Raw genomic sequence first — 14,281 nt, forward strand, 5'->3', positions numbered from 1 at the left:
ATATTCCAAATGAAAACCTGTATTGTCTCTAATCATTCAAACCAATGACCTTACGATCTTTTGCCTGTATTGTGAGCACATCCGGTGAATGTTTGTACTGTGATGAGTCTTTCCTGTTGCACTTGTGTTTAAAGCATTAAAACAGACACTGGATGTCAATTTACGTACAAATGTTTAATGAATAACAAAAGGATTGCAGTGGGCATTTACACACATTGCTGTTGGTTTGGTTTCAGATGAAATTATAAAAAAAAAAAAAAAAAAAATCCTTGAGCCCCCGAGTCCACCGACTCTTCAGTGAGATACAGACGCAGCTCTAAAGCTATAAATACAATTCACAGGTTTTGGCAAACTACCCATCACACTGGCGATTTGCTGGCACATACTGCTCTCTATATGACAGTAAACTATTGTGACATTCATGTGGAATAAAATGGAACAAATCAGTCCACTAAAAACACAGCTTGGCAGGCAGCTCAGTTTGCTCATTTATAAGGCTCTGAAGCACTGCAACACCAGCACGGGTAATTAGCTCCACACCACTACTATTGTACAGATGGGTGACTGCAGTCCTCGAGAGGAGAGCTGCACTATTTTGGCAAACCTCTCTTTAGTCAGGCACTCCTTTAGACAGTGAAGAGACTCCTCGGAGCAGAGTCCTTGTTAGACTTGAGATGTGAAAACCACCCAAAGTGCAGCGTTGAAGGACTGTGGCAGTGCACCTCGATGTGTCGCTAAGGACAAAACTGCTTCTTAACAATTGTCTATCCATTGTGCTGCAGGCTGCTGGTAATGGGTTTTAGTTATGGAGCATGAAAAATCACTTTGACGGCCACTTTGTGTGTGTGAGACTGTGTTCACAAGTCTTATTTGTTCGGTTAGCGTGGCATTCTTAAGGCATCACAGTCCCTTGTGACAGAGATCGGGTCATCTCTGTGTGAACAAAGTAGGTCTTCAGCTCTCCTTTGCCCTTCACGTTAATGATGCCACGACATGAACACATGTACCCTAGTGTTGATAAGATATGACGCGTCTCCTCTGTCACCTGTACAAGAGAAAGAAACACAACTAGATTAAGAAGTTCACTAGCACGCTGGAAGACATGCACCTGTATTTTGTAAGACATCCCACCTGTATTTTTCCCAGTACCCCAGTGGTCTCCATCCTACTGGCCACATTCACACTGTTTCCCCAGATGTCATACTGAGGTTTCTGGGCTCCGATAACCCCTGCAATCACTGGCCCATGGTTAATACCTATAGCAAAAAATACCAAATCACAAATTACATGGTTTCGATCTCCTCACACTCCCTCTTGAACTTGTCCCTCCACAGGAAGTCCAACCTACAGTAATATTCATTCTGTTACAGGAGGACACAGAGTAAAGAGAAACCTGTCATTGACACGTAGCACTCTGCTCCAAAGCTACAGGCCACAGAGAAGAAAACCTTCATCAAGTTTAAGGAAAGAGACTGAAAAGTTGTCAGTTTTAACTGACAGTTAAATTCTGATATTTGTCTCTTATACAGTAGTCCTCCAGCTACACGAATGTGTCCATGATATGAGAGCATTTCTCACAGATAGGCCACCTGAATTATGTTCTGATCATTTGCCACTAAGTGGAAAATGTACAGGATTTCAGGGCAAACCTAACCAACTGAAACTAAAGGGCTCGCTTGGTATTCATAGAAAATGAACGTCCCAATAAAGACGATGATGAAACAGAAATCCATACCAAATCACAAATGACATGGCTGATTATTCTGCATAATCACATCTCATTAGGTTTAACCTTTGCTCTCAAACAGGAGGAGAAAAAAACCCACATTCATGCTGTGAAGAAACATTCTCACCAATTCTGAGTCGGAAGTCGTTGAAGGAGTGTTTGTTGATGACATCTAGCTTCCCCACAAGAGCAAAGGCAAACTCCACCATGGTGCCAATGTGCATGTACTGTCTGTCATGTTCCTGAGGGAAATGCAGAGGGGAGAAAACAAGTGAAAGGTGCTATCTGAACCATGTGTTGTAATGGACTGGAAAGCATGACAGGCGTAGCAACAGTAACTAAGGAGGGGTGGGATTTCACAGTCGGGGAGATTTTTATTTTTTTATTTTTTAAACAATATGTTGCTACATTTCTGTGTGATGATCTCATTTGCTTCCAGCGACTACAGAGATGTATTCAAATGAGTGTAGTAATGAATCACTGATGCTTGAATGTTATGTGTAGCATATTTTAAGGGGCAACCCACACAAAGCTCCCAAATGTATTTGGACAGCAATACATACTTTGATGCTTACGCTTTATCCTGTTTGGTTGCCATAAATGAAAAAGGACAGGTTTATTGAATGTGAGCTCAAGCTGCCAAAATGGTTTTGGCACTCTGAAATGAGGTGACCATGTGCAAAAAGCTCCTCTTGTTCTTTGCCTGGTGTTATATTACCAATATGAGCTCAACTGAAAGCTGGACAGCAGGAGCATTAACCTCAAAGTCAGTGTGTCACTTTGTGTCCATATGTGTCCACTTACTGCGTCGAGGCCATGCAATGTCAGTGTGTGCGTGTGACTGTGTGAAGTGCATGGGCCCTATTTTAACGATCTAAGCGCATGGCGTGAAGCGCCTGGTGCAGGTGCGTTTAGGGCGTGTACGAATCCACTTTTGCTAGTTTGACGGCATAAAAAAAAGGGTCCGTGCGCCGGGCGCTTGGTTCAAAAGGGTTGTACTTAGTGTCTTCATTAATTCATAGGTGTGTTTTGGGCGTAACATGTAATAAACCAGAGTGTCATCTCCCATTTCCTTTAAAAGCCAGGCGCGTTTGTACCTTGGCGCCAGGGCCGGCGATTGCTATAGGCGAACTAGGCGATTGCCTAGGGCGTCAAATGTGTTGGGGGCGCCGTGTCGCCCTTAGGTCTACTTCTCTTTAATAATAGAATTAGAATGACAAGTGAAATAAAACATGTTTATTAAACATGATCATCCTAGGGCGCCCCCTCAGCCACACGTTTACTTGTCAACCTGATTATTAGATGATTAGATCGTGATGTTTCCAGTCTATGGGTCAGACTCAAACACACGGAGCTCTGAAGCAGACCTGTGCGTCGCTTAGCGTCCACTCTCTCTGTAACAATAGAGACGAGCAGCGGCACAGACCACGGAGCTGCTGCAGCGCGTCTTCCATGGTCTGTGCAGCTTCAGGTTTATAAAGGACGCGCTCTGCTGTCGACATGCTGCTGCAGATGTGTCCCGTATGTCCTCCGTGTATTTCTGCCGTAGTTTCGAGTTTCCACCTCTGATGTAGAGCAGCGTACAGCCACTTCCCTAAACGTTGGCTCATTCAGAGACCAGAGTCTCAAACGGGGCTCTGAGTCTGTCAGAAGGTCTGAGATCTACCGTATCAGCAGAGCAATCACGTAATGCACAGCAGGCTATGGTGCAAGTAGATTATTTTCTGAAATATAGTGACTTTATTCTTGTAATAGCCTATTATCACTTCATTTTTCTCAAAATATCACAACTCCTCCAAATCTCAGAGAGCACAGATGAGATATATTTTGAAAAGTTTTGAACATGAGCAGAAATCTTGCACAAACACATCTGAAATATTACAGTCCAGGGGTTTATTAATCCATTAAAATGAATAATGTATCATTGAGGTGAATAATTGTCATGTGCACATTTAAGGAGGTTACTTCCTCAACAAAAGACGCAAAAGAGAAGGGAAGAGTAAATTATAGGCGACGTGTGGTGACTCAGATATAATTAGAAAATTCGATCTATAGGAGAATAAATAGATGAAAGCAATACAGAATGCCTGAGAGCCTTATTGCAATATATTCCATTATGTTTTTATATTTGGATTGTAATCTATGTTTCCCTTTACATATTTCCAGCATAAATTGATTCAGAAAAAGGTAGAAATAGGTGCATAAAAATTCACCTGAATGCAGGAAATGAAGTGTTTAATGCTCAAAATGTTCAGGGGGTGGACCCCCAGACCAAAGCACTGGCCTTTGGGTTGCCAGGCCAGTTATGATTAGACCAAATGTTGGTGCCATCTAACTTACATGGAAGCTAGAAACTAAAATGAACATACATACCTACTCTATCGCTGACACAGCGCTGTGATCTGGCAATGCGAGACTAGGGGGGGGGGGCGCAAAACTCAATCTCGCCTAGGGTAACCAAAGGGCTAGAGCCGGCCCTGCTTGGCGCACTGCTATTATGAGGGCGGATTTGCACCATAATATTTTTATTTGTACTCTTTTGCATGTTTGTGTGCTGCTGCGCTTCCCTGTGTGTGCGTAACAAGCATAGTGTGCGCACGCTGTGCAGAAGCCTAGGCACATTTTACTAATGCGCTGTTACATAGGAAAGCTTTTTTTTGCACACCTCTTTTGTCGGGCAGGTGCGTAGGATATGATCAAAAGTAGCAGATCAGAAGCTTAGAGAAAGTCCCGCACACTGATCATTACAAGCAATAATTTATTTAGAAAACGTTTCAGTCTTCGACCTTCTTCAGGTAAATGTTAAAACAACAATGAAATGCTGCGCTATTGACTTTAGATCAGGTTTTTGTTGGTCAATGGCGCGATCAATTCCCGAAGCCTCAAGATAACAATACGCCAAGAATGCACCTGAACACACCTCCCTGTAAGACCAGCACGCCCATGGGCGCAAAGATGGGCTCAGGTGCATTTGCTATTTAAATGACGTGGGCGCTGGACGGGAAACTGACAACTGCGTCGGTCTTAAGGCGCTGACACACAAAGCTGATAATCGTCCGTTGGACAGTCTGGCGAGGTCAGTGACTCGAGTCTGTTCGGTGTGTTCCGTGCCGTCGTCCATCCGAGGGACCGTCGGCCTTCATTTTGGCCGATTTGACATTTATAATTGGCGGGGCAGGCACTGCCGGCAGTCGGACTCAAATGACCCATCTGATTGGTAGAGTGCTAACCCGGAAACGGGGAGCGGAATGAGCGTGACTAGAGTCTCTCAAAATCAGACAAAAATCTTTTAATCTGACCTTTGTCGATCTGAAATGAAGACAGATTCAGCAACTGCATGGCCTATTTCTCGCTTAAAATGTTTTCAGGAACACGTTTCGATGAACTATTTTAGTAGTATGAGATCGTATTCTGAACAAGCCGCCATGACAGTCTGTCTTTGAATTTCCGGAGAAACAAGACCCACATGATGGGTTCGTCCAATCAGCTGCCGGTTTTCATTTTTGGGCGACAATACAGATTAGCGCCGCCTGCTGTTATGGAGTATTACGTCTCGTCTCTTTGGTGTGTTCTGAGGCATTTTTTTGACCAACTCAGGGAGACTGATCAGTCCAACTGCCTTTTCTGCCGACGGTTGGCCATCTGGTTGGTGTGTTAGCAGCTTTTAACTAGCAAAGACACCATGTGTGTAATGCATGCCTGTGCACACTCTGGTCCTGGTGTCACATTGAGTCCCGTTGCAGCCATGTAGGTGCTACCAATGGTCTTTATCTTCTCCACCCCGCTGAACTTAGGTTTGGACAGCAGCTGGAGACACAAAAAAAGAATACAGTACATATCACGACATACACAGGAGTAGGAAATAACGCTAGCTTCCTGGTACACTGCTGGTACATTTGCCTGCTTCTTCTACTACTTTAGAGCATAATCACCCAGTGTGGCTGCTTCTCTAAAAAGCAGGATGATCAGCTTGAGTGGAGTTTACCTCATCAAAGTCCGCTATGATCTCGTTGAGAAGACGGAGGCACTCCAGTCCTTCCTTATTGACATCAGACTCAGTATAAAACTCTTTGAAGTCTGGGATGGAGGCGAACATCACACACACCGACTCGTACGACTGATGATAAAGGTCCTGATAACAAGCAAGAAGAAGATAACAACTGGATGTGTTGTATTGATCGAGCAACGGTGAAAGAGACTTAAAGACAAATAGTCCGTGGTTTCAATGAGTCCCAACCACAGAAAGAAGATTTATGAGCTGAATACCTAACACAGATCAATGACACGGACTCTTTGAATAAATAAAATGAAACTAATCATCTCTGTTGGGACACTGGGTCCCTGCAGCAGCAAGATAGTAACAAGCATTCATCACAGGAAAGACAGAAGTAAGAACAGACTAAATGAGGGTACCAAGTGAACCAAAAATGTAAGCCTAAAGGAGAAATATAGGTATGGAAAGTATGTTATACATCAATTACAGCATGTATGCAGGGACAGCATGCAACAGCAGCAAAGCATGAAGAGGGAAACTAAGAAAATGAAAAGAAAATATGAAACTATACTGGGAAAGTGAATGACGCATACAACGGGTAACAAAATAATATGCTGATAAAAAACATGTGACAGCACACTCAAATACTGTAGATCCAATCTCATATATTCAAAGGAATAGTTTGACAGTTTGGGAAATACACACACCCCTACACCTAAGTACCACAACACCAACATGAATATAGTAAGACTGTCACTTTTCTCGGGAATTCACCTCATTTTTCCAGTTGCGCCCCAGGAAGTGTTCGGCGACGTGGGCAGGTAAAACGTTCTCCAGCAGAACCCGGTTGAGGTTCTCCATGGTTTCGATCTCCTCACACTCCCTCTTGAACTTGTCCCTCCACAGGAAGTCCAACCTACAGTAATATTCATTCTGTTACAGGAGGACACAGAGTAAAGAGAAACCTGTCATTGACACGTAGCACTCTGCTCCAAAGCTACAGGCCACAGAGAAGAAAACCTTCATCAAGTTTAAGGAAAGAGACTGAAAAGTTGTCAGTTTTAACTGACAGTTAAATTCTGATATTTGTCTCTTATACAGTAGTCCTCCAGCTACACGAATGTGTCCATGATATGAGAGCATTTCTCACAGATAGGCCACCTGAATTATGTTCTGATCATTTGCCACTAAGTGGAAAATGTACAGGATTTCAGGGCAAACCTAACCAACTGAAACTAAAGGGCTCGCTTGGTATTCATAGAAAATGAACGTCCCAATAAAGACGATGATGAAACAGTGTGAGATTCTCTGCTCTCATTGCTCAAAGAAATAGGAAGCTGACAGAACTGATTTGCATAAAAGGTAGCCACCGCTTTTTATTTTTTATGTTTGGATTATTCATGCTTGAGGGAGTTTTCTTTCTATCAGGGTCATAACATCCCAGGAGTGTGTGTTTGTGCTGATCAGATGGGGTCCCCTGAACACACCATCATTATGCTGGCGTATATCTGAAAGCTCCAGGCTACCTGTGGGCTGGCCCCTACAGTGTGTGTATGGATGTATGTGGGAGCACTTTCTGTCTCCTGTGAGACATATTTCATATGTGTAGTTAGCAGTTTGGATGCTGTATGTGTGCACTCAGTGTTTTTCCCTTGAGATAAAAGTGGTGCCAATTTAGTAGGCCCATACTGCTCTGTGCTGAGATCTTGTGCTAAAGTGTTGATAGCCTGAGGCTGAAATAGAAATACAGTATGATAGAAAGAATAGTTAGTCTGAAGCATTTGTGTATTTATAATTATGTGTGGAGCGAGTACAACTTCAGTACATCCCGGAGTCTAGAAAGTAGGCCGTTTAGAAACCAGCCAACAAGCCTGTAAATGAACTTTGCTCCATCGTGCATCTGTTCTTGAGGGATGAATTACAGATGCATTCGTTCTCCTAACCTGCTTTCTCTTCCCTCTGACTAAATGGGTAGAAATGGGCTCATTAGATTTGACGATGAAAATTTTGCAAGGCAAATTTGTTAATAGCATGTAAAAATGGATGCCCCTTGGCCCTGTGCCCTCATATCCGGCACCGGCTTACGTACTTCTGCGTCGAGGGCTTCGGGTGACGTCACTTCTAACACCTTTTGACCTGTTATTTTGAGGATAATTGACGAAGCATTTTGCTGCAGTAATTTATCCTCGAAAAGCATCTGGAAAGACGAACCCAATTACCCCTGAAAGACCTTGATAAGAGCGCAGCCCCTGGAATAAGACATGATAGCAACAAAGAGTTTACCCCGGCAAAGTTATGTTTCCAAAACACTTCCTTCCCTTCTGGTGACAGTGACCCAGAATGAGAACAACATATGGAGCTGTTTGGACCAACTGTGGCTCTCAGAGGAGCCCTAGTTTTGGGTACAGAAGCTCTTGGGGGAGTCCTTCTGTACAGAACATCTGTTTTGGGGTCAGAGATGATAGATGGTACCCCAAGAAAAGATAAAACACACACACACACACACACACACACACACACACACACACACACACACACACACACACACACACACACACACACACACACACACACCAAATCTGTGTCAGCTGAGTTAAGCTCTCATATGAAGGGGCAGGCTGGCTACCCCACTGCTACAAAATGTCAGTCTGAACAAGTATTTTGATCTTTGAGCATTTTGAGCCAAATCCTTGTTCACTTGCTTCCAAATTTTGTTCTGGAAAGTAGTGCAGGTCATTTCAATTCCATTGGTATTAAGTGTCTTGATCAAAAGCCTCTCCTCATGCAGAGAATTTCAATAAAACCACATTCTGTGACAGCGCTGAATGGCTTACATAGACATGTCTAGTTATGTCACTGTGGTGGCCAGTTTAAGAAGACTACTGACCTGTCTGGCTAATACCAGTAGGGTGATGAAGAAGATGAACAGAGACACAGAGCCCATCGTCTTTAGATCCTTCAGCACTCCTGGTCTGGACACACAGAGAGAGAGAGAGAGAGAGAGAGAGAGAGAGAGAGAGAGAGAGAGAGAGAATACAATTATCAATTATTATGTCAGCAAATCGTCTGAAAAAAACTAAACTAACAATGACTTGATCCTACCAAAATGTATTGTCTGCGTAGCCAATGCCTGATTAAACACATTCCTCTGTGCTGTGCTCCATTGTTGTCCAAACTATTAAAACACATACAGTTTTTCACATGTTGTTATGTTGCAGCCTCATACTAAAATCGCTTCAATTAATTTGTTTTGCTTTTACTTATGACAGAATATTTCTACACTGTATTATTGCTACTTGTACTGAAGTAAAAGGTCTGAATTCTTCTGCCACCACTGGTGAACCGCCTACTCATTTTGAAGGCAGAGCGTCATTAACCCTAACATTGAAGCAGACATTAATTTCGCTATGATAGATTGCCAAACTCTGCTACTCTGTACCGTAGTTTAATGAACAGAAGGAAATGTCTCCCCAGATTTTTAGGAAAAACATGTTTAAAAATGATGAAAATAGATCAGCAATAATGTGTAGTAATTATGATTTGTAAATCCCTGGTACAGTATGGTCTTTTAAATCTTTTCAAAGTTCCCTGTGTCTGTTTATTGATGTAGATGTGAAGTAAATGGAAAAAGCATGGTGAAGAGAAGTCTCCTTTAACACCTGTACGATTCTACTTACAAGATCATTTGCTTTCATTCATTTTGCACTGCTCAAGTAGAACATATGGTTGGCATGTATCAACTTGCTTTTACTGGTGTACATTAGAGGATGAACTTATATGACGTCAGTTCACCAAACTGTAGTGAGACACACAGCTTAATGCCATGCAAACCTATCTTTTAAGGTATTGCATTGTAAATTGATGCTTGTTAAGTTTTATTTGGCGCTGGCTTACAATTCTATTTATATTTCCCAGTGCTTTGGCAACAGCAGTACACTCTTCATGCTAATAAAGCCACGGTGAGGAAGAGAAACAGAAGCGAGTTGGAAAAAAAGTATTTCTTCCCCAGTCTTTTTTCTTACTGCTCTGAAAACTTTTTGCATAATGGGATTTCTTCAGCAGTGAGACTCCAGCCGTCACTCAAATGTGAGAAATGAATTCAGCTCCATCAACACAAACTGCTGTATCTCATTCTGCCACTCATCATCCTCCTCTCCAGGGGTTACACTTGATCAACATTCATATGGGATATTGCTCCCTCAGCGGACCTGTCCCTGGGTCCAGTCTCATTAGGCGTTTTAATAGGCTCTGCTCAACTGATGCGGGCAGGTTGCAGGGTCAGAGGGGGGGCTAGAGAGAGTGTGTGTGTGTGTGTGTGTGTGTGTGTGTGTGTGTGCGTGCGTGTACAGTTTGCAGGTACCTATCCAGTGTATTGGTGGGGTACGGTGCTTTGCTAAATCCATCCAGCAGGGAGGCGTGTGTCTGGAGGATGATGATGTTGTAAATCACCACGGCAACCAGCATCACCACCATCTTCAGCTCGTAGTTGATCCTCAGGAACACTGAGCACGACACCAGCCCCAGTATACAGCAGTAAATGAAGTACTGGAGACCGAGAAAGAAAGAAACATGGTGACCAAACAACTTTTCTGCAGAGGTGAAGCACTGTGTGACCTCAGCAACACATAACCCTGATGTTTCATTTAGTTTGAATACTATCATGAAAATATGTCAATATTCTTATACAACCAGCACATTTATTTTGTGTGTCTAAATGTGTGTATAATCTGGCGCCACTCATGATTACAATAAACATCTTGGTTTGTCTGGGGTGATTTTTTTCTTCTGGCTTGGTGTGAAATTATGTCATCAGCAGTACAGTTTTGAAACGGTTACGCAGAAGTTTCCTCGTGCAACTGGAAAACATTGTCATGGCTGCCTCTTACTGTAATAATGCATATCGAAGTCCCGCCCATACACCCACCCGACCAATCACGAATCAATCACAGCTGTCAATCATGACTTTTCACCCCATTTTTGTTGGATCAAATAACTAAAAATAAAACAAACATTAGCGTGGTAAGAACTACCTAAAATTACAGACCATCTTTGGGAAAAATGGATTTGACATTTCTTTTTTTTGTTTGGCCCATATCACATCCGCTAACATAAGCCGCTTTCTGACCAAGTAGTTACAGGAACGTAGTTATAGGAAAAGTCCACTTCTAAACAGATCTACTAACTACTCTCCCCCAAAACCGTTTTTTCCAATTGCATTCGCACTGGAATGCAACGGTCTTTATAGCGTTAAAATCAGAAAACAAATACACCAAAAAAGTATGAACTAAATACTAAATCTAATGTATATAGCATATTTGTCATATTTTAAACAAGTCTCCTGAAGAGAAACATATCTCTCTCCCCCGCCTCTGCCTGCTGCGCTGTGGACGTGTGTGTGTGACTGTGTGTGTGTGTGTGTGTGATGGCCGGCCAGCCGGAGGACACGCTTGTGGAGTTTAACTCCGAAAAGACAGTTAACCACAGGTTCCCGTTAATCTTATGATGGACGTGATGTGTTGTGATATTTAAATAAACGAACCGTCAACGGCGAAATAAAAGCCTCTTATTTACGAGAGCGGTCTGAGAGACCTCCAGCTCACAACGGGGTCTCTGAGCATGACTGGCCGAGCGATGAGCTAGCGGCCGGGGCAGGCGCTTGCTGGCTGTCGCCTCACTTCATGGAGCTTCTCAACTCTGAAAACTTTGAAACAAATTGTCAATTCGGCATCAATTTTCGCAAGACTGCCTATATTCAAAATCTAAACAGTTAATTTCTCGCCTAAAACGTTGTCAGAAGTGAAATTAGTGATGAATAAGATGGCGAAAATTGTTAAAATTGTCCCGTTGTTGGTCTGTCTGTACCGGAAAACCGACCCTTGTTCACCTAGGTTCATTTGCTGAAAAGGGAAAAGAGAAAAGACCCTGCCCTGAAGTAGGAGCTGAAAGAGTTACAGGGACTTAAAAATCCCAAAAGTGGTCCAGTTGGAACACGAGAAAAAAAGGGTTCTAGGAATTTTATGTTCTAGGAACTGCAAAAATCCCTCCGGTCGGAAAGCTATAGAGGGGGCGGGACTTAAGACCTCTACTGCAGCCAGCCACCAGGGGGAGATTGTATATAAAGATGGACAGCTACACAGCTGAAATATCTCAGTCTATGTGAGCATAAATGTGTGTATTTAAAGTTAAAGAGGAAGGTTTTCCTGAATGTTACGGTGAATGCTGTAATGAAAGCTAGATTACTTTAAATACAAATCTCAAAGTTTGCAGTTTAAGATATATGATGTTTTAGATACCTATCAACTCATTTAAGATGTTTTTTTGGATACTGGAGGCCAGTAATTAGACTTTTACACTTTCCAGCCCATACTAGTGACCTCTCCCTATTGTACTTACTGGCAGATAAAACTTGTTTTCTCCTGTGTTCTCTTCCTGGTAGTCCAGGAGGCTGTCATTAGTCAGATTCACAGGTGTAGTTATCAGGACTTCAGGTGAAGTAGTTGTCAGGACGTCCTCCGTGGATCCTCCAGGGTCCTCCACGAAGAACTAGGCAAGGCAAGGCAACTTTATTTGTATAGCACATTTCATACACCAGGACATTTCAATTTGCTTTACAGGGTAGTAAAAATGCAGCAAAGGTACGTAAATATATTTACAACTTATAAAGTGAAAACGTACAGGCTAGTGATATGAATACAACATTTAAAAAAGTAAGCAAGTGCAGTTTAATTCAAATGAAAATAAAACATAAAAGTACAAACACTCCCACATTAAGATGCACAATTCAATTATATTAGAAACATTAAAAACATTCAAATTAAGGCTAATTAAAAGCTAAGCTAATAAGATACATTTGAAGCCATTACTGGGTAGAGTAGGCAGTGTAAAATAGGACAGACAGAAGTGGTCAGAGTCGGGCTTGTCTAATAGCCAGTAGGCCAGCCCCAGATGTCCTGAACTAACACAATTGCATAACTGTCGCAGCAGCCAGAACGGATTCACATTACGGTTGCAAGTTACCAGAGTTTACTGTTCTCTGACTAAAAATATTGTTAAATATTATATATATAATGTGGGGAGATAAGCAGAGCTAGACGAAGCTGAGTGCAGTTTCACTTCATATAAAGATTCTATCTTCCATATTAGGCAATATATTTCATTAAATTGATGGTCTATAATCATTTTATCCTTCCAATCTTCATAGGGGACGCAAGTATTTAGAACACTACATAACATAACACTACAAAAATCTCTCTACTCAGTACATGTTACCATTTGAAACACTTTTCTTTCTTTTTTTATGAGGCAATAATTAGCTATTTTCAAAATAGCATACACACATGTGTCCTGTGTGAATCACTAGCAACTCTTATAATTAATGCATCAGCACTGTATAATGCAGCTATGAACGCCATTGAAAGTGTTATATTTGGCGTCATACCGGGGGGAAGGAGTGTAGCCACAATCACGGAACACAGCCTCCCTATCTCCCCTTCTCTGCAGCTCTTAGTTATACAGTTATAGTTCTAGACTACCAGGGTACCTCCTAGGACACACTGAGCTTCTCTTTCCTCTCTCTTTCCATCTGTGTGTATTCGTGTCACAGAAATGCTTGTTACTAACATAGCTCCGGGGAGCTTATTCCCCGCAGTCCTTATGTTCTTTTTCCAACTATAGAATAGATCTACCTATCACATAATCAATAATATAGTGAGAGTAGAGGAAGGCTGGAAGTACAGCCCGTTCCGGCAGGGGAGAGTTCAAGCCCGATCCGGCACCTCTCTTTAGCCTGCCTCTCTTAGTTATGCTATTATAATTCTAGACTGCTGGGGAAGTTCCTTCCTCCCTATGACACAATAAGCTGCTCTTTCATCTCTCTTTTCATTTGTTCCTTTTATGTGCATCCTTCTCCCAGAAATGCTTGTTACTAATCTAGCTCTGGGGAGTTTACTCCCCGGAGTCCTTATGTTTCTTCTTCACCCAGAATATCGCCTTGGATTAGGGTGGCACCAAGACCTGGGTTTTGGGTGCAGCTGTCGCTGTGGACCTGCTACACCTTGCTATGCTCTGCGATTCCCTGCAGTGTCCGGCTGCGTCCTTGCGTCCTACCGCGTCCACCCATGCTGTGCTGTCCCACATTACACCCCGTAATGCCCTGCTGTGCCCTACTATGACATGAACTACTACGACTACCATTGTAGTCACTGTTCCATTATCTTTATTGTGACTATTATTGCCACTGTTCATCACACCCCCAACCGGCACCGTCAGACACCGCCTACCAAGAGTCTGGGTCTGCCGAGGTTTCTTCCTAAAAGGGAGTTTTTCCTCGCCACTGTCGCAATAGCTACCACTAATGCTTGCTCTTGAGGGAATTATTGTAATTGTTGGGGCTTTGTCTTACTCTGTCTGCAAAGTGTCTCGAGATAACTCTTGTTATGATTTGATACTATAAATAAAACTGAATTGAATTGAATTGAATACCGTAATTATTAAACAGCAATGAATTAAAGAGATGTTTAACCATGCAGTGACCCAGACTGTTCCACATCAATGGACCAAAC

General features: G+C 42.5%; 1 protein-coding gene across 1 annotated transcript in view; it reads right to left on the reverse strand.

Annotated features, from left to right (window-relative positions):
- Positions 1 to 149: 149 nt before the first annotated feature.
- The window catches only part of adcy2b (adenylate cyclase 2b (brain)), a 47,886-nt gene continuing 33,754 nt past the window's right edge, over positions 150 to 14,281 (reverse strand). Inside the window, exons 17-25 of the mRNA XM_078268460.1 lie at positions 12,114 to 12,263; positions 10,081 to 10,265; positions 8,608 to 8,692; positions 6,495 to 6,653; positions 5,712 to 5,858; positions 5,426 to 5,533; positions 1,854 to 1,968; positions 1,132 to 1,256; positions 150 to 1,045 (exon numbers count right to left, since the gene is read on the reverse strand). Coding sequence (XP_078124586.1) covers positions 893 to 1,045; positions 1,132 to 1,256; positions 1,854 to 1,968; positions 5,426 to 5,533; positions 5,712 to 5,858; positions 6,495 to 6,653; positions 8,608 to 8,692; positions 10,081 to 10,265; positions 12,114 to 12,263 — 1,227 coding nt within the window. The 3' untranslated portion in view covers positions 150 to 892. The remainder of the gene's footprint in view (positions 1,046 to 1,131; positions 1,257 to 1,853; positions 1,969 to 5,425; positions 5,534 to 5,711; positions 5,859 to 6,494; positions 6,654 to 8,607; positions 8,693 to 10,080; positions 10,266 to 12,113; positions 12,264 to 14,281) is intronic.

This window comes from Sander vitreus, chromosome 14, assembly GCF_031162955.1.
Source record: "Sander vitreus isolate 19-12246 chromosome 14, sanVit1, whole genome shotgun sequence".
NCBI classification, from domain to species: domain Eukaryota; kingdom Metazoa; phylum Chordata; class Actinopteri; order Perciformes; family Percidae; genus Sander; species Sander vitreus.